Here is a 21178-nt window from a genome sequence, read left to right as displayed (position 1 = left end):
CCTAGCTTGTGGTGACATCAGTCTTTGACATTCCTTGGCTTTGCAGCTGCATCAGTCCAGTCTCTGCCTGCCTGTCACATGGCCATTCTCCAAATTTCCCTCTTCTTATAAGGACACCAATTCTGTTGGATTAGGGCCCAACCTGATGGCCTCATCTGAACTTGATTACATCTGTAAAGACCCTATTTCTTTATAAAGTTACACAGATATTAGGTAATAAGACTTCAGTGTATCTTTTTGGGGGACACAGTTCAACCCATACAGCCAATTAGAGGAAATATTAATATTTTTGTCTCAGTTAAAACTTTTTTAGGGATCCTCTCCTGCCTTGCTTTAGTTCTGTTTTTAATAAGATATTTTGGGAGATTTTATGCTAAATTTTAAAATCAAATTTCATTTGTTAGTAGATTATACTAACTTTCAGATATCATATTATTTTTTTGAGGTAAAAAAAAGTAGGGCTTCCCTGGTGGCACAGTGGTTGAGAGTGTGCCTGCCGATGCAGGGGACACGGGTTCGTGCCCCGGTCTGGGAAGATCCCACATGCCGCGGAGCGGCTGGGCCCCTGAGCCTGCGCGTCCGGAGCCTGTGCTCCGCAACGGGAGAGGCCACAACAGTGGCCTCTCACAACAGTGAGAGGACCGCGTACCACAAAAAAATAAAAAAAATTCAGATACTACCAAAAAGAATTTTTAAAAAAGTAAAATGTACCCTCATTATAGCCTCTAGAGATAACTACTGCTTCTATTTCAGGGTAATATCCTTTAGACTTTTTTCTGGATATGCATACACATTGTTTTATGTAAATGGAGCCATGTTATATTTTCTGTTTCACGAGGGAGTTTTTTAATATGTTGAGGAGATGTATTTTACACGGTTGACTATCCCTATACATCATTTTAACGACTTTATTAAAATGTATGTTTGTGTGTTGATTTATTTAATCCCCGATGGATGGAAATTAGGTTGTTTCCAACTTTTTGGCATCAGCAGTAATTTGACAAGCATCTTCGTAAATCATTTCTTCAGAATAAATGCCTAGAAGTAAAATTGCTAAGTCAAAGGGTCAATAAACTTTTGATATCCCTTGCCATATTCCTCACTAATACTGTGTATTGGCAATCCTTTTAGAGCCAAAACGCCAACAGATTTTTCCCTTTAATTTATTACATCGATCATTAAGGAAGCTGTGCAGCTTTGGATGTGTTTATTGACTATTTGTAGGTTCTTCTTTTGTGAGTTGCTGATTTATGACCTCTGCCTGGTATTCCACTTGGTTGCTGGGTATAATTCTTACATATTTTTAAGAGCTCATTATCTGTTCAGGTTATTAACCTTTTGTCAAATACCTTTCAATCAACAATTTTCCCTGTTTTTTTTTTTTTGCTTGTCTTTTAGTTTATGATATATAAAAATTTTTTTAATAGTGAGATTCATCAAGATTATGATAACCTTAGGAATTAAAAAATGATCACACACCTAACTGACAGTCCCTGGTGCTTCATGGTGTATTTTTATTTCCCTTGTCATAATTTTAGGATACTTGCATCAACACAGTTTGAACCGACTGCAGCCAGAATGGCCTTTCCCTGCTTTGATGAACCTGCTTTCAAAGCGAGTTTTTCAATCAAGATCAGAAGGGAACCAAGACACATCGCCATCTCCAACATGCCACTGGTGAGTCTAAACTCCTGTGTATCTACTCACAAGAAAAATCCATTGATTCACTGTGATTTGTATTACCTCACTGACAGTTAACATTCAGGTTGTCTGTTTTGTTTGTTTTATTGCCTACAGATAGCTAACTTTTCTATTTCATTTCCAACCTATGCTTTTGGTTCAAGTAACAATTTGTTTTTAGTCAAAGAAAAAATTGTCCCTAAAAACGTGCAAAATTTAGGTAAGAGTGACATTGCAGGTGCAGTGTTGATGGGAGGGAAACTTTATAGACAATTCATGTCAGGTTAACTGAGAGTGCCCTTCACAAAACACTTTCACTTTGATTTTCTCATATGCTCTTTTAAAAGGACTTTAAAGGGAATGCTTTGTCGAATAAGGCCATGTTTCTATGATATAGTTATTTTCTATAATTTCTATATACTATATTACTAATATTAACTATGCAGTTTGTAACTGTGGCACAAAGTTGGTCAGATGGAAAAAGAAAAAAAAGTAATCTTTTAAGAATATTATGGTAGTAAAGGTAAGTAATGATAACTAGCTCAGTTCCCAGTTTCAAAGCAGATGTGGACAGTTTTCCCTCTGATTCTTATTTCTTTATTTTATTTTTTTTCTTTTCCATTATGGTTTATTACAGGATATTGAATACAGTTTCCTGTGGTATACAACAGGACCTTGCTGTTTATCTATTCTATATATAATAGTTTGCATCTGGTAGTCCAAAACCCTTCTGATTTTTAGAAGTGGTGAGGAGAAGATGACTTTGCCAAATGAATAAAATTACTTAGTAAGTGCTGTTATCCTATGATTCTGGTAGCACTGGGAAAACATAAGCTGAGCTGTCATTCTACCCCCGATGCATACCAACTCCAGAAGCACACACACCCTTTGTTCAGAGAAGCTCACTGTGGATGAGACTCAGGGTGGAAGAGGCTTTGCCCAGAGTCCAGAAGGGTATCACGCCTCATCCCTATGCTGACCGGGGAGGCATTAGCTTCACATGAAGGGACTCACAGAGCCACAAGCCAACCTCTAGTACAGTATTTCTCAACCTTTAGAACTCTATATTGCTCGCTGAATCCCTTAAGGATCCCTTAAAAGGGATTCTGACATTCCCTCCTAGAAGGCTGTATAAAAAGCAGACTTTTGTGAATCCTTACCAGCCAAGAACTTTTGTCTCTCTCCCCACCGCATTTGTATATAGAAAGATAAGAAACAGTTATGCCATTTTCCTAATATAAATTTGAGATAGAGAAAATCCTTTTTCAAATTATAGTTCCCTCCCCAAATATTATGGTATTGCTCTCTGGGATGGGAGTGAGTTCTCTAATTAGAGAATTACAGCTTAAGGAGAAAAAAGGAACAGGGGTGGTTTGGAAATGAGGGACAGACTGACCCACTAAACAAGATTGGTGGAGATTTTCTAGGCTTGCAGGGGGAAGGCAAGAGCCCCAAGGCTCCCCAAAGACGCTGGAGTCTAAATCCATGGACGTCCGGGACCCACTTGTTGAGGATCAGAAAATCTAATGTAGTCTTGCTCTTGAACAAGAAAGCTCTTCCCTTGGCAGAAATCTAACAGGGTGGCCTGAACTGAAGATGCAGACTTGGGGTTGAGGGGAAGGACAGTGGGGTCTCAAAGGATCTTTTTGGAGGCTAGAAAAGCAGATACACCTTTGGAACACCGAAGTGTTTGGGGCAGGAGTTAATCACATCTAAATTTCTATTCTTGACATTGTGCTAATAATTAAAACAATGTCAAGCATAGAAATTATTGTTTGGGGTAGGTTGAAGGCATTTTTAAAAGAAAGATAATTTCTGGTCCTTCAAGAGTAAACCTAGGTTAGCTATCAGAGTTAGGGTTTGAATGACCAAAGGGTGACCAGCAGGCACCATAGCTTGTGGCTGGTGGGTACTAAAAAGAAGGATGAGGTGGGGCTTCCATGGTGGCGCAGTGGTTAAGAATCTGCCTGCCAGTGCAGGGGACACGGGTTCAAGCCCTGGTCTGGGAAGATCCCACATGCTGCGGAGCAACTAAGCCTGTGCGCCACAACTACTGAGCCTGCGCTCTAGAGCCTGTGAGCCACAACTAATGAAGCCCGCATGCCACAGCTACTGAAGCCTGCACACCTAGAGCCTGTGCTACGCAACAAGAGAAGCCACCGCAATGAGAAGCCCGCGCCCTGCAACGAACAGTAGCCCCTGCTCGGCGCAACTAGAGAAAGTCCGTGCACAGCAGCAAAGACCCAATGCGGCCAAAAATAAATAAATAAATTTAAAGAAAAAAAAAAGAAGAAGGATAAGGGGGCAGAGAAACAGAGGTAGAAATAAGATTACAGGAAAAATGTATGTGTTAACATGGAATTTCTCCGATTAGTTCTGGCTGGTCTTCTCTCCAGGGTCCTGCCCAGTGCTTTCTGTTGGCTGAGGCATTAGACTTTCTTCTCTGGAAGCAGACATCTTAGACTGTACCTTTATCACCCCAACTCTCCTCTGCAAGGCTGCTCCCTGATTGCATTGAAAAACTGATTCCAATGAAGCAAATCAGAGTTTGGAGGAGGCTTTGCAGGGTCAGGCCCAGGCATGGGTTACTTTCAACAGTTTAGGAAAGTAGAAGCTCTTTTTAGGTTGTCCTCTGTGACCACTATTAGACTGCATTTCCAGATCATTCTCATACCTTGTATTTAAGTGAGCTACATCTTGGCAAAGCCAGCAATCTCAGTTTTGCTTTGTCTCACCCATGTTATCAATCCTCATGTGAGCCAAATATGAGTCAGTTTGTGACCGTCTGGATTATTTAAAATAAATTAAGTGGTGATGGTTGTATAACTGAATATAATAAAAACCACTGAATTGTATACTTTAAAATGGTGAACTTTATGGTGTATGAATTATATTTCAATAAAAAAAGAAATGGAGTAGAATGGTTTGGCCTTAATGTCTAAATTATAATCAGATATCAGAAAGAGATATTTTTAAATAATTATAAAAATGTCATGTCATATACTTTCAGTATGTCTGAGAGTTAGGAAATTTCTCTTTATAAAATGTTTTCAACGTCTTGGGTAATTGTATTTGATGATTTCAGTTATTCTGATTTTAGGTTAAATCTGTGACTGTTGCTGAAGGACTCGTAGAAGACCACTTTGATGTGACTGTGAAGATGAGCACCTACCTGGTGGCCTTCATTGTTTCAGATTTTAAGTCTGTCAGCAAGATAACCAAAAGTGGCATCAAGGTGAACCTGCGACTGTCACATAGGGTGACCACCTTGTCCTGGCCTGCCTGGGACTGTCTTGGTTTTAAAACTGGAAGTCCTGCATCCTAGGAGTCCCCTCAGTCTTGGGCAAACCAGTTGGTTGGTCATCCTGTTGTCTCAGATACTCATATTTACAGTGGGGTTCTAATAGCAAAAACATGTGGTGAGGCCTGGCCTGGCCTGGGTCATGGTCCTGGCTCCACCACTAACTGACTTTCTGCTCCCTTTTGCCCTGCTCCCCTTGGAAGTTAGCTTATACTTCTTTAAAATGTGTAAGTTGGACTAGATCCTGCAATGGTTTCTAAGGTTGCTCCTGTGTATAACTTCATGCAGTTTGGAAGTGAATGTCACTGACTACCTGAGCGGGGGTTTCTAACCATGGGAAGGAAGGAAGATAGAGCAGTCTGCTTGGAGTATTAAATGGCTCTGGGGAGAGCATTTGGGCCAGGGAATACTGGAGTACTGGAGAGAAAGATCTTGTTTCAAGGAGCACTTGCCACTTGGGTGGGTACCATTGTGTAGTGAACAACCTACTCAATTGTATGCTGTGGCTCTGAATGCAAATAAGATTTTTGGAGAGGAGGGACGGGACACTTTATTTGAAGTACCTCATTTATTTAAATAGGGGTACATTTCCTATCAGGTTTCCCACCTTGGACAGGCTTGGGACTTTGTCTCCTATCCCCCTGAGTTCTTTAATGCCATGAAAACCCAAACTCAAGTCCATCTGTACTAGGCCAGTGTCCTCAGGGCAAAAGCTGGCTGCAGTGCTCTGCTGACTTCTCAGGGTTCTACTGTCCCTTCATTTTTGGCAACTAAGTCGGCTTTACTTTTTCATTATCTCATGTAAACATTTAAAAAGACATGTTTGTTATCCAGCGTTTGTTGTAGTTTTCAGAAGGGGCGTTGATCAGGAGCAGTCAGCATTAATATAAGAAATAGAACTTCCAATTGTCTTCCTTAATATTGGCAACCATATCCCACAATATGAAGCTGTTAATGTCAGTCTTCTAGAGAAGCCACTGTGGCATTTGGATAACTTTCATATACCTTTCTCTTCAGGTTTCCGTGTATGCTGTTCCAGACAAGATAAATCAGGCAGATTATGCCCTGGATGCCGCAGTGACTCTTCTAGAATTTTATGAGGATTATTTCAGCATTCCATATCCCTTATCCAAACAAGGTATAGATTTGGCACAGATGTTACAAAGTGTGGCATTTACTGACCCCAGCAGTAGATTATATCCTCCTAATTGGCATCTCCCTCCTTAGCTCGGCAGGCCCTCAAGTCATTAAAACCTGGCAGGTTCCTGAGGCACATGGCATGGAGATAATTTTGCCTTCTGACGTTAAATTTTAATTTTTTAAAAATAAATTTATTTATTTATTTTTGGCTGCGTTGGGTCTTCGTTGCTATGCGCAGGCTTTCTCTAGTTGCGGTGAGCGGGGCCTACTCCTCGTTATGGTGCGCAGGCTTCTCATTGTGGTGGCTTCTCTTGTTGCGGAGCATGGGCTCTAGGTGTGTGGGCTTCAGTAGCTGTGGCTCGCGGGCTCTAGAGCGCAGGCTCAGTAGTTGTGGCGCACGGACTTAGTCGCTCCACGGCACGTGGGATCTTCCCAGACCAGGGCTTGAACCCATGTCCCCTGCATTGGCAGGTGGATTCTTAACCACTGTGCCACCAGGGAAGTCCTTGCCTTCTGACTTTAAAGACAAGCCCAACTATATTATTGGGCAGATAGCAAAGGACAGAGGCTGCATTTTTTTCATGATTAGCACACATTTGGTAGGAACATAGAGTACTCAATGAATTTTTCGAATGAATTCATTGATAGAGCATAAGAAAATCTGCATTTTCTTTCTTACATGAGCCCTTAAAACTACTGTGTGTTTGAGTTTTTAGGTGTATGGGAGTCCGGGCATCCAAGGTCGAGTGGATTATTGAGACAATTGTTAATATTGTCTAGTCCCCAAGCACCTTGTCAGAGAATTAGAAATGGAGTCAGGAGGTCTGAAACCCAAGCCTGACGTTGTCTTGCAGCAGCAAAGTAACTCAGTATGAGTCACTGAGTCCTTTTTCTTTATTGTGAAAGGTTCTTCAGTCTAGAATAATCCATGATTCTGCGTGAGCCACGTAGTGTTTCTTTGATCCTTACACCCGTCCACTCTGAAAGTTAGTGTGTTTGGGCAACATGTAGCTTGAGATTGGTAAGATGTTTTTGTTTCCTTCCCAAGATCTTGCTGCTATTCCTGACTTTCAGTCTGGTGCTATGGAAAACTGGGGACTGACAACATACAGGGAATCTTCTCTACTGTTTGATGCTGAAAAGTCTTCAGCATCAAGTAAGCTTGGCATCACGATGACCGTGTCCCATGAACTCGCCCACCAGGTATATAAGCTCAATCACACTTTCAAAAAAAATGTTAACTATATCTATATTACTACTTCTCTGGGACATAGGCTATTCATACTGTTGTATGAATTCTACCAATTCATTTTTACTGCGTCGTTTTTCCCAGGAGAAAAAATTATTTCTTTAAAGCATTAGGTACCATGTTTTATAATACACATTGCGAAGTTTTTCTTTTTACTTTGAAAAAAATATTAACTTTATAAATATGTTAACATTCATATACTGACCTTACACATATAAAATATATTTCCTTCTGAATGTCTGATGTTTATGGCCACGTAGATAATCTAGTTTCCATAGATATCTGTGAATAACCTGAGTAATGTTTTCCTTTCAGTGGTTTGGGAACCTCGTCACTATGGAATGGTGGAATGATCTTTGGCTAAATGAGGGATTTGCCAAGTTTATGGAGTTCGTGTCTGTCAGTGTGACTCATCCAGAACTGAAAGTTGTAAGTTGTATTTACTTACTTTTTTTTTACATTTTAGATCAATCTGTTGTGTTGTTTAATGTTGCTGGAAAATACTTACTGATGTTGGATTATGGAATTCATAGAAAGATTGATAACTTCCCTGGGAGTTTAAATATGAATCAGGTTTCCAAAATGCTAGTGAACTTTAAAGATACATTGCAAAGGTTTATTTCCAAACTCAATTGCTTATTTCCAAATCTATGATTGTTATGAAGTTAGTATTAAATTTTGTCCTCCCTTAATATCAAAGAAATAGAAATAATGACAACCTGTCTGTTCCTTATCACTTCCCCAACCTTCAGGTTGCTCACTGAAGAAGTTATAGGTACAGATTGCTGCTATTTCAATAGGGTCCTACTTGCCAAATGAAATGAGTTACGTTTAAGGTAATTGTACATTTGATTGTATAAGAACCTGGACTCATGGGTCACAAACTTAATGCTTTGTAACCTCTACGTGTTGATTTTAAAAATCATGTGTTTAACTTGTGAAAATCAAATGCAGTAAAATTAAAAAGAAACTTTATGTAAAAACAATCCTTTATCATGTTATAATTTTCATTTGTACATATTCATATCCCATTTTCATCTTCCAATACACATAACTTATATGTAGTTATAATTATAATGTACATATAATTATTACACTACAGTGGATCATAAATATTTTCCTGTTTCCACATAGTCTTTAATAATAAAAATGATTACGTATGGATATTATTCTATTGGGTAATATGCCCTAATCAGGTTATAGTTGGGATTTGTTTTTCATTACTTTTTCTTTCACTACATGGTGTTAAAGCTAAATTTCTTTGCTTTAAAATAGTACAGATGATGATTGGTGATACTTAAATCACTGTACATTTTAGTTTCTCATTTTGGCACTGTTGGATTGTAGGCATAATGTTTTTCTTTTTAATAGGAAATTTTCTTTATTCTAAGGTGATAAGTATTTAAACAGAAATTTCAGTGTTGATCTAAGATCACTGTTTCTTGGCTGTTCTTTAGAAGATAGTAATTCTATTTAATTTTGTAAATTCTATAAATATGGAATAGGTTACATTAGAAATTTAGAGTGTAAACCTATTATCCCAGGTCAGACCATCCCCATTTCGTATTTTTTTCAAGTAAATGTAAATCATTGGTGATGTTGTCTTTTTTTCTGTCTCAATAGGAAGATTATTTCTTTGATAAGTGTTTTAATGCTATGGAGGTAGATGCGTTAAACTCCACACACCCTGTGTCCACACCTGTCGAGAATCCTGCTCAGATTAAGGAGATATTTGATGAAGTTTCTTATGAAAAGGTAAAAATGGATTATAAGGGTACAGTTTGGACCCTACACTTACAAATGTGGGGTGGAGAGGTTATAGATAGTGTTTTGGGATGACTTTCCCTTCATAAGGACTAGCCCAGATTGAATTCCTTCTCTTCTCACCCATGCTGCCCAGAGTTAACTCTTTTAGGCCTAACTTGAAGTTTGGCTTAAAATCCTAAAGATTATATTGTGGTCAGTTTGTTTACTGTCTTAAGTTGAATATTCATGGCCTACAGAAGCTTTTTATTTATCCTTCAATTAATAGGTCTTGATCGAGCATCAACTTTGTACCAGGCAAAAGCCCCTACCCTTGTATAGCTTTTGGTGCCTTCAGAAACAGTTGTCCTGCACAATGTGTTTAATAAAAGAATTGGAAATTGTTGCCAACATATAATAATTGGGAGATTTTATATAAAAATCCAGATTTCTGGCTTCTATTGGAGGGAAAAAGGATTCTGGTCATACCAGGCCTGTATTTCCCTTAGCGACATAGACTGGAGCTAAGTCATGGCTCCTTTATGAGATCAGAGTTCTGCTTTTCCACTTTCCCTTCCATTCCCAACCGTTTCTGTTATCCTCATCAAGGCAGAGAATGTGTCATTTATCATTATGCTTGGCTGTTTTATGTGTAGAAAATGGAAAAGTATATCTTGTTTGCATGTTTCCATCAATAGTGCAGAGGAGATAAAAGCAGACATAAAACAGACATATAAACACACACATAGATCAGTGGAACAGAATAGAGCCCAGAAATCAGCCCATGCATATATGGTTAATTTATGACAAAGGACCTGAGAATATACAATGGGGAATGGAGAGTCTCTTAAAAAAATGATCATTTAGTTCTCCCAACACCACATGCAAAAGAATGAAACTGTACCACTATCTTACACCACTCACGAAAACTAACTTGAAATGGATTAAAGACTTAAATGTTAAGACTGGAAACCATAATACTCATAAAAACTGAGAGAAAAAGCTTCTTGACATGGGTCTTAGCAGTGAGTTTTTTGGTATATGACACCAAAAGTATAAGAGCATAAGCAACAAAAGCAAAAACCAAGTGGGACTACATCAAATTAAAAGCTGTCTGCACAGAAAAACAACAAAATGAAAAGGCAGCCTACTGAATGGGAGAAAATACTTGCAAACCATATGTCTAACAAGGGGTAATATCCAAAATATATAAAGAACTCATACAACTCAATGACTAAAGAAATCAGTCTGATATTAAAGGAGCAGAAGAACTGAATAGAAACTTTTCCAAAGACAAACAGATGGCCAATAGATACATGATAAGGTGCTCAACATCACTAATCATTGGGGAAATGCAAATCACAACACAATGAGACATCACCTCACGCTGGTCAGAATGGCTCATCTCATAAAGACAAATAGCAAGTGTTGGCAAGGATCTGGAGAAAAGGGAACCCTTGTGCACTGTGGTGGGAATGTAAATTGGTCCAGCCACTGTGGAAAACATTATGGAAAACAAAATATTAAAAAATAAAGCTATCATATCCAGCAATTCTACTTTTGGGTATTTATTCAAAGAAAAAAAAAACCACTAGCTTAAAGAGTTATGTGCACTCCCACGTTCCAGGCAGTGTTATTTACAATAGCCAAGATAATTGTTTCCATAAGTGACCATTCCACAGTGCAATATTCAGCCATAAAAAAGGAAATCTTGGCACTTGTGACAACATGGATGGATCTTGAGGGCATTATGCTAAGTGAAATAAGTCAGAAAGACAAATCCTGTATGATCTCACTTATATGTTAACTGTAAAAACAAACACACAAAAAATGAGCTCATAGATTGGTGGTTGCCAGGGGCAAGGGGTGGCGGTAGGTGAAATGGGTGAAGGAGGTCAAAAGGTACTAACTTCCAGATTATAAAATACATCATAGGGATATAATGTACAGCATGGCGACTATAGTTAATAACATTGTATTGTGTATTCAGAAGTCACTAAAAGTAGATCTTAAAAGTCCTCCTCACAAGAAAAAAATTTGTAACTGTGTAATGATGGATGTTAACAAAGTGTATTGTGGTGATCATTTTGCAATATATACAAGTATTAATTCATGTTGTACACCTGAAACTAATGTTATATGTCAATTATACCTCAAAAAAAAACACCAGTCCTGTTGGCAGGAGTATGCACACCATGTAGACATTCAGAGACCTGGAATTTGCCTGTCTAGTGACTCCATGATCGCCTAGAACCAGAGAGAGACTACCTCTGCCTAGGGGGGACCTAAGAAATTTTCCCGGAAAAGATGATTTTGAGTTATGTCTTAAAGATGAATTGGGCTGTGCAGTGGAGGCTAACACAACATTGTAAAGCAACCATACTCCAATAAAAATTAATAATAATAAAAAAAAGATGAATTGGGGCTTTTCAGGAAGTAAAGGACGTAGAAAGGGCTTTCTTGGAAGAGAATCATGATTTCTTAGGAAAAGAAGACTTGAAAGAGGGTGGTGTGTTTAGAGAGAGGGAAGGAGGAAGGAAGGAAGAGTCCTTGGTGGTTAGTTGTACGCAGAGTTCAGGGGGAAACAAAGAACATAAAAGAACATTTTTCTTATCCTTGGGCTACTTCCCTCGTTTGTCACCTGTCTGACCACTGGAGGCATCTGAGTTTGTGACCCATGATCTACAAGAATGGGGGTGGAGGGGAGAAGAGCTCTTATCATGGGAATGCAGAGTATTTAGAAATTCTCTTGCTCCCTTTCTCATTTTTTTTGCGGTACGCGGTCCTCTCACTGTTGTGGCCTCTCCCGTTGCGGAGCACAGGCTCCGGACGCGCAGGCTCAGTGACCATGGCTCACGGGCCCAGCCGCTCCGCGGCATGTGGGATCTTCCCGGACCAGGGCACGAACCCGTGTCCCCTGCATCGGCAAGCGGACTGTCAACCACTCCGCCACCAGGGAAGCCCTCTCATTGTTACTCTTGCCCTGCCAGTTGTCTTTGCTCAAGCCTGCCTGGGCTCCAAGATTCCTCACCTGTTACCCACCTTTGCTTCTACCCCTCCCCACTCCCGCCCCAGAGGGCAGTAGGAGAGCCACGTGGTGGTTCAAGTCCAGTTTTAGTAGGTACGTTGTCCACTCACCTGTGAACAAGGGAAGCTTGCAGATGTTGGGGAGGCTTGGTTAGTGATAGAAAATGGTTCCAGTGGACTAAAAGCATAAACAGTCATGTTGATCCCCTGCCTCGACAGGTCCAGGTTTAACCCACTTTCTCTGATTGTTCCACAAATTGTTAGACACTAAGAAGGTTACTGTATCTGCATTTTAAAGAATGACTCCAAAATAGTGTGAGGGTAGATTAGATGGAGGCAGACTACAGCTAACAGTTATTTACGTTGTCTTTTCAGGGAGCTTGTATTCTGAATATGCTAAGGGATTATCTTGGTGCCGATGCATTTAAAAGTGGTATTGTAAAGTATCTGCAGAAGTATAGCTATAAAAACACTAAAAACGAGGACCTCTGGAATAGTATGGCAAGTGTGAGTATGTTTTTGTGTATCTCTGTGTTTGGGATTGACAGGCCTATTATCTTGTTTTGTTTTTGTTCTGCACCACATTAATCCCTCTGAGAAGAATCATGAGTGTTTTTTACAGAACTGAGTGATGTGTTTATTTTTGGTTTTTAGATTTGCCCTACAGATGGCACACAACGAATGGATGGATTTTGTTCTAGAGGTGAACATTCATCTTCAGTAAGTTTTTACATCTGTACGTGTTCCCCCGAAGCACATTCTTTTACTCTGTTTTCTTTGAAGGATAGCTCTGTGCCGAACTTTCCGAGGTCCTTGATTATATCAGTCTCTCTATAGATAAGGCTGCGTTTAAACTATACCAGACTGACAGCCTTCCACAATTTTTCTTAAATCTATCTACGCAAGGGAGTTGTCCAGCCTTCTTTGGTAACACATCTCACTGATACTAATTTCTTCAGCTTCACTGTCTGTAAAGCAGTGGATTTATGACATGTTTCTGTGGTAGATCAGGACTGTATCCGTCAGGCCATGTCGATCGTTTCCATAGCTCTTCATTTGTGAAAAAACATATGATGGCAGTGAGCATTCTTGAGCACTTACTATGTGTCAGGCACGTTTGAAGCACTTATGTGTATTATCTGCTTTACTCTTCACAATAAGCCTATGAGCGAGTACTGTTATCCCTATTTTTACTGATGGGAATATGAAATCCAAAGGCATATGATTAGTAAATTGTAGAGTGGGGATTTGAATTTAGATCTAACTCATGTCTTTAACTGCTAAACTATAAAGAATTCATAACACCTGAATCACAAAACAGTCTGAGTCTCTGTTTATCTGGCCTTGTGGAGCATTTTCATAGGTAGCTGAGGGTGAGTCGGGAGATTCAACAGGATTTTATCCACCAGATTTTTATTTTCTTGTCTTGTTTGCTTTTAGAGACAGCTTTATTCAGTAGTTACTAGATGTGGCCTGTAGTACATTTTATCCTTTTATTAGCTCTTAAATATTTTTTGAAAACTTTTAGTATCAAAGAATAGGAATTTGTTTGAGTTCACGGCTATCTGTTAAGTGTGAGCCATGTCGGTGTTATCGCCTGGGAAGTACAGGCTCTTGAAGGAACATGTTTTCCCCACCTTGCTTGTCTGAGAGCCAGCATCGTTATGTAGGTGTTGAACACGTGGCCACTTTCTGTCCCTTCTCCCCCTGCATTCATTCACACTCCTGCTTTGTGCCTGGTTCCAAGCTAAGGTCTGCCCAGGAGAACCAGGTGTGGTACCTGTACTCAAGACATCTATGTGTTCAGGAAGAGAATGAAAAGTAAACAGTCAGTGCTTTAATGGCCATGCAGTGGCTGGAGACAGTGGGGAAAGGGAGCAGGGGAAGGGATGCAGAAGAGCTTCACTGGTTGCAGCCCTATGAGCACAAGCTTGGGTTCTTTCTTTTCCTAGAGTTGGGTCCAAGTGGGTGACGCATCTGCCTTTTTCTTATAAACCAGCACTGGCGACAGGAAGGCCTCGATGTGAAAACCATGATGAACACCTGGACGCTTCAGAAGGGCTTTCCCCTGGTAACCATCACAGTGAGAGGGAGGAACGTACACATGAAGCAAGAGCACTTCGTGAAAGGCCCGGACGACGCCCCAGAAACTGGGTAACGTTCACATAGAGAAACTCATTTTGTTGCCTAGGTAACATCTGTCTTGTAGGGTGAACCCTTATTTTTGAAGTAGTGCCCTTAACTTTGTTGCTAAAATATTTTAATCAAATCTATATATCCTATGAATTTGACTTATACACCACCATCTCTTCAAAAGGATGAAGATGATGTGTAATTATTTTAACATTCTCATGGTTTGTAGTTAGATATGATGGTCATTTCCAGTTACTGGCTTGCAATCAACTCCAGTATAAGCATTTGCCACTTAATTACAATAGTGCCTGGCATTTGGGTTGGAACTAAGGACATAAACATTTAGGTGATTTCTGGGAAATACAAGAGACTCCATTCTCTACTTTGGAAGTCTGAGTTAGATCCCAGAACCTGTTTGTCAGCTTAACACTACAGAGGACATCACTGGAAATGAGACACTGCAACTTGACTGACCCTGGATGGACACTATTTAAAAAATTTTTTATCTTGAAATAATTTCAGACCTATGGAGAAAATATAAGGAGAGAGCAAAGAATTCCATATATTCTTTGCCCAGATATGTGTTAACTCTTTACCACATTTGTTTTCTCTCTCTCCATATAACCTAAAATATCAAACAGTTCCAAAAAATGATCTTTATTTCTTTCTATATATATATATGGCATATATATATATTTTTAACTGTTTGAGGGTAAGTTGGAGACATGATTTCCTCTTTACCCTGAAATACTTCAGTGTAGTATTTCCTAAAAAACAAGGGAATTCATTTATATAACCACAGTACCTTTATCAAAATTATGAAGTGAACTTGATACATACTATTGTCAAATGTATCAACCTTATTCAGCTTTCCTCAGTGGTCCTAATAATAATATCTTTATAGCAAAAGAAAGAAACCTGGTTCAGGATTTTATATAGGATCACATTGTATTACTGTTCACATCTCTTTCGTTCTTTTTTTCTGAAACAGTTCCTCAGTCTGTTTTTCTTGACCTTGATATTTTTGAAGAGTACAGGCTAGCTATTTTAGAGAATGTCCTTTAATTTGGGTTTTCTGCTGTTTCTTCACGATCAGATTCAGCTTATGCATCCTTGGCAGGAATTCCACAGAAGTGATGCTGTGTTCTTCTAAGTATATGACTTAGAAGGCACATGCTGTCAATTTCTGCCACTACTAGTGGTCACATTTTTAAAGTCAGGCACCCTGAGATCCCTTGAGGCAATCAGTGCGAAGGCTGTCAGGGCTCACCTGAGCCCAGATTCCTTGCTCTATTCAAGGAGTCCAAAAAGAATGAATAGTGCCCGAGCTGGCCACTCCTGCAAAGCTGGAAAATGGGCTGGGGATGTTTTGAGCTCTTTACTGTAGCAGTTTTGGGTACCATCCTTCTTTAAATGAGCCAGTGCCCGGAGCATGGTAGGAGATTTAAGAACTGCTTGTTGCAGTGAATCAGCAAATGAACAAATCCATCCTCCTTTCTTGTAGGTACCTGTGGCATGTCCCGTTGACATTCATTACCAGCAACTCAGACTCAGTCCAGCGATTTTTGCTGAAGACAAGAACAGGTAATTTGTTGTGGAACTAACTAGCTTTCTTCAAGAAGGAACTATGGAAATGTGTAGGACTTAGATAATAAGTTTTCTTTGCTATTTATCTTGGTTAAAACAAAAAAGATCAGGTCAGCCTTTATCTTAAGCAGATCTGTGACTCAATTTCTAGTGAAGAATATAGGTTTGAAAATACTGTCTGGTTGCAAAAAAAGAAGGACAGTATCTTGCCAGATAGGGATTAAAACAGTTGAGTTATGTAATGCTGAGGAGAAGAGATACTTGGGAAAATTTCCCCTTACTTTCACATTGCTGGGTTATATCATACATATGGCCTGAAACATGGCATTCATTTCTCATAGGTCTATAAATCTCACAAAATTAGTGTCTAAGACTAGTATTGGCTTTTGTCTATTGGGATGCTGTTTTCTGGTTTCTAAAAGGAATGTGTTCAATATGAAACTCGTTTCAGTATTAAAATTGTTCAGTATTAAACTCGCCTTTGATTTCCTTGTCCAGTCTCTGATCAGAAAAGCTTTCTCCGGTCAAGAGAGAAAATGGAGCTATGATTTATTTTATTTGCTCTAGATGTGCTCATCCTCCCAGAAGAGGTGGAATGGATCAAATTTAATGTTGGAATGAGTGGCTATTACATAGTGCATTATGAGGATGATGGATGGGCTTCTTTGACTGGGCTTTTAAAAGGAACACACAGGGCAATCAGCAGCAGTGATCGGGCCAGTCTCATTAACAATGCTTTTCAGCTTGTCAGGTAATACAGGCTCTTCACAGTCTTGGTTTGTTTCTGAAAGCTGCTGTTATCATTCAAATCTTTGATTTCTAAAGATGAAAGTGATTGCTAATAAGAAGTTGAAGGGTGTTTTCTCTTAAGTTCTTCTAACAGTTCAAGGTTGCTTTTAGTTTTAGGATTAACCTCTTATCTGCGTCCGCTGAGTAAGGCAAAGTAAGGAATCTGCATTTTAATCTTTATCATTAACGACTCGGATAAGACTGAGGCAAAAGTGTGGAAAACCAGGAGACCAACATCCTGGAGAAGCCCCTTGCCTGGTCCCTAAAGCCTAGTCCTGCAGCTTTTTCTGGCCCTGCTGTAACAGATCAGGTTTCTCCCCGCTGGGTCTCTTGAGAGTCCTGAAGCCTTCTTAGAAGACCAAGTGGCCCAGGCCCAAGTTGTCGGCATTACATCTCTCAGACTAAAGGAGAGATATCCACATGGCCCACTCCCACCCCACCCAAACTGGATCGCTGAACTGCATAGCATCTTTATGGCATACAGCTCATAAAATGTGGCCCAACCAGATGACCTTTGAGTGGGTGAGGATAGTGTTCACTCTTTTTTTTTTTTTTTTTTTTTTTTTGCCCCATAGCATTGACTTTTCAGGAAATGTTCCCCAAGCCTAAAACTCAACCTTCTTCAATATTTAGGTAGAACTGAAGTCTAAGGGGAATCACCCAAGTGAGGGGGAATACTGTAATTCTCAGCCCCACGTGTCTCTGCTCTAAATGTTGTGGACTTCCTTTCCTGGGCCTCTTGAGGTGACAGAAAGCAGTGGGGAATAAAGATAGGGTTTGCTTATCTAGCCGTTTCTGCCCTGCCTAAATATTCCCTTCCATAGCGCATTACTGATGACATCATAGGGGATTTTGTGTTTATTTACATGAGCGTGCACCCTACCACTAAGATGTTTAACACCAACCCTCTATAATGAAGAATTGATATCTATATTCAGTTTCTTTTTGAAATGGAGACGAGGATGTGTTGACTCCAGGGACTCATACTTGTGACTGAGTGGCAGTCTCAGGTGAGGCTTCCAGAAGGATCTTTGATCAAATTTTCCATTTTACTCTGCAAGTTCAGCACAGTCCGACGTTTCACAGAGGGACAGATGCTGACCTGTTCCCACTGCATCTTAACCACAACTCATAGAGCTAGTTAACCCTAGCTCTATTATTTGAGAAAGTTCCTTCACAGTGTAAACATGCCACATGTTGTGGTGTATGTGACAGGAAAGATGTTAGTATAAAGGTCATTATTTATAAGGGAGCATTTATATCTGATTGAATATTTTGCTGGAAGGTTGTTCAAATAACTTTTGAAACAAATAGTTGATTTCTTGGATTTTCTTTTAAACTGCTAACCCTGGTGTCTCTTGACCAGCATTGGAAAGCTATCCATTGAAAAAGCCTTGGATTTAACCTTGTACTTGAAACATGAAACTGAAGTCATGCCAGTGTTCCAAGGTTTGAATGAACTGATACCTATGTATAGGTTAATGGAGAAAAGAGATATGAATGAAGTGGAAACTCAGTTCAAGGTAAAAGCCTGAAATAAGTTGAATAGTTTTTAGATAACTGGTTTGCTTTGGTGTAGGTGTGGAAAAGAGTTCTTATCATGGTGTATATTATATATATAATATATGTATCTTATATATATCTTAATATATTTTAAAGAAAATCACAATTACCTCAGTATTTGGATTGACCAATGAAGACTTTGGTTTTATTTTGGCACTAAAAATAGGCATGGCACTGTTAGATTCTGTTCTTAAGTTTCACAGATTTGTCATTCCCTCATTTGGCTAATTGTTTATGTCACTTTACTTCTGTATTGTGATGGTTACTATTAAGATTTTCTGGGACCCAGGTACTTAAGCAAGAGGCACAAAATTGCTACTTTTGGCAAAATGTAATGACGTCTTGTATAATTTGCTGTCAAAATTTAGTCATATCAACTGTCTCTTTTAGTTTGCTTTGAAAGTGGCAGTTCATCCTGATTTTAAGTAGATAAGGATAGATTCATAACAGATTGTTACACAAATACTGAAATCATTCATCATTTCTTGCTTTTGACCCCTTTTATAATTAAATATAAACAACTGCATGGTTTTGGAAATATGAATTGGACTAAGCTTTAAAAAATAATCCCCATCACCTGAGGGTGTATTGGATTATATAAACCACAAAATGACTGGGGACAGGACTGGTGACACGTGTGGCTTTCCCACAGGCCTTTCTCATCGGGCTGCTGAGGGACCTCATTGATAAGCAGACTTGGACGGATGAGGGCTCCATCTCAGAGCGAATGCTGCGGAGTCATCTGCTTCTCCTGGCCTGTGTGCACAAGTACCAGCCCTGTGTGCAGAAGGCAGAAGGCTATTTCAGACAGTGGCAGGAAGCCAATGGGAATTTGAGGTCTGTTTTTATCGAACAACCAGTTTGTTCAGATAAGGGGTATCGTTTATTTTTCCACCATCATTGCTAAATGTTGGGAGAAAAAACAAGTATAGACAAGTCTCCCCTGCTGTCCTTTTTGGGAAAATAATTTTTTTTTTAGACTTATCTATGCATTGCTCAACTTTCTGTTTTAAGTTCCTGACAGGAGGCCGGGGGTTTGGTTAACGGGGAGGTGGGTGGCAGGGATTAAGTCCTTTTAGACCTGGGGCTTAAGTCCTATCCAGAAAATACTAAGCCAACAATATACATGCTTCTGTTTATAGAAGTGCTTACAAACGGGTGGTTCTATTGGATTCCTGACTCTTGTTCATGGACTAAATTTTAAGTCTAGTTTGAATTTCCTTCTTTTGACTTGAAAAGTGACCACCTATTGAGTCACTCAGCATCCTTAAAGTATGTTAGAAATGTAGGTGTTTATAGAAGTGGCATTTCACAATGTATTTTTGAGAAGGCTACTTAAACCTAATTTCAGTTACTTTCTCTTGCTTCTTTCCTGAAGTGTTACTGAAGGAAAGAGGTTATTTTTGTTTATATTTCCAGGCATGCTTCTCTGATTGTGGGTCCAGTTTATCGTTTCATAATCTGTCTCTCTCGTGCGTGCAAACGCACTTCCTTCATCTCAACCTCTCCCCGGGTGTGTTCTTTTCCACAGCCTGCCCAGCGATGTGACCTTGGCAGTGTTTGCTGTAGGGGCCCAGAACCCAGAAGGATGGGATTTTCTTTACAGTAAATATCAATCGTCATTGTCCAGTACTGAGAAAAACCAAATTGAATTTGCTCTCTGTATTATCCACAATAAAGAAAAGCTTCAGTGGTAAGTAATTCATTCATGTTCATGTAGCCAAGAGGAATTAAATTAGATCAGATCCTTCTGGCATCTGTTTTTGTCCTCTTGGCCAGGAACTGTGTTTCCTGCTGGGAACATTTATGCAAGAGGGCACACATCTAATGTGTACGGTAAATAATTAGGGAGCAGCGGGTGTCAGGAAAAATATTTCAAGGAGTTTGTATTTGTGTATCTTTAAAATAACACATTTAGAAATATACACCGGATATACCTACCTTAGCTACTTTTGTGAGCAAATGAGAGAATACATGAGAATCGGTGTTGTAAACGCTATATAAATGTTAGTTTTTATTATTATGTAGCTATAGGGAGTTTCTCAGGGCTCCGGTAACCTATTTATCTTTTGTGTCTTTATTATTGGCAGATTGGCTTTTTTCTTTCCCAAATTATTTTATTAAAGTTGTTTGGAACTTTTTCAGGGCCTCTTTGTTGCTAACACTTCTTGTCTTAATCATTCTAGGCTGCTAGATCAAAGTTTTAAGGGAGATACAATAAAAACTCAAGAGTTTCCAGATATTCTTAGAGCTATCAGCAGAAACCCAGTGGGATATCCATTGGCCTGGCAGTTTCTGAGGGAAAATTGGAATAAACTTGTACAAAAGTAAGTAGTGCCAAAAATTGTGTTGTGACTGGCAAAAATTCCTAAATCTGGCTGTGTTTTAGCTACGTTTGTAAAATAACAGTGATTATCTAAGGGGATTCTTTTGACTGAAGAAAGGAAGTAGAGGTACTTAAAATATCCTTAGAAAATATGAAACTCTAATTCAGTGCTAACTAATGGATCTGGATGGTCAAGTTTTTCATTCCATCTGGAATAATCTCTTCCCGCACCCCGTGACCTACCAGGAGCCGTCTGCACAGTTCAGGCAAGTCTTCTGTTTAGTACTTCTGCTTGTTGCATCTGCCCCAACTCTTGTAGCACCTACTACTTCTGTCATTTTCTTTTGGGTACTTAATCTTTTATTCAGCGGCTAGTGTGTTGATTTTTTACAACTAGATCTTAGCCCATTGGAGCAAAGGATCACGTCTTATCTTTTTCAGGCCTAACCAGTTTTTAGTTAATTGCTATCACATATATGAGGCACTTAAAAATACATGTCGAATGAACAAATACTTCACAATACATTTTGACAATTTCTATTTCTAGGTTTGAACTTGGCTCAAGTTCCATAGCCTACATGGTAATGGGAACAACAAATCAATTCTCGACAAGAGCATGGCTTGAAGAGGTAAAAAAAAA

General features: G+C 39.3%; 1 protein-coding gene across 4 annotated transcripts in view; it reads left to right on the top strand.

The window, feature by feature from the left end:
• ERAP1 (endoplasmic reticulum aminopeptidase 1) overlaps positions 1–21178 on the top strand; it is a 36043-nt gene that overhangs the window by 7672 nt on the left and 7193 nt on the right. For all 4 annotated transcript variants that reach the window (XM_055086693.1, XM_007121177.4, XM_007121178.4 and 1 more), the window contains 16 exons: positions 1539–1677; positions 4781–4915; positions 5999–6119; positions 7170–7324; positions 7686–7799; positions 8994–9125; positions 12516–12647; positions 12795–12860; positions 14140–14294; positions 15778–15857; positions 16428–16611; positions 18016–18172; positions 18865–19049; positions 19744–19905; positions 20399–20539; positions 21086–21167. In XM_055086693.1, coding sequence (XP_054942668.1) covers positions 1539–1677; positions 4781–4915; positions 5999–6119; positions 7170–7324; positions 7686–7799; positions 8994–9125; positions 12516–12647; positions 12795–12860; positions 14140–14294; positions 15778–15857; positions 16428–16611; positions 18016–18172; positions 18865–19049; positions 19744–19905; positions 20399–20539; positions 21086–21167 — 2140 coding nt within the window. The remainder of the gene's footprint in view (positions 1–1538; positions 1678–4780; positions 4916–5998; positions 6120–7169; positions 7325–7685; positions 7800–8993; positions 9126–12515; positions 12648–12794; positions 12861–14139; positions 14295–15777; positions 15858–16427; positions 16612–18015; positions 18173–18864; positions 19050–19743; positions 19906–20398; positions 20540–21085; positions 21168–21178) is intronic.

The sequence above is a fragment of the Physeter macrocephalus genome, chromosome 8 (genome assembly GCF_002837175.3).
Source record: "Physeter macrocephalus isolate SW-GA chromosome 8, ASM283717v5, whole genome shotgun sequence".
NCBI lineage: Eukaryota > Metazoa > Chordata > Mammalia > Artiodactyla > Physeteridae > Physeter > Physeter macrocephalus.
Note: the sequence above shows the minus strand (reverse complement) of the source record. Positions and strands in the feature narration are given on the sequence as shown.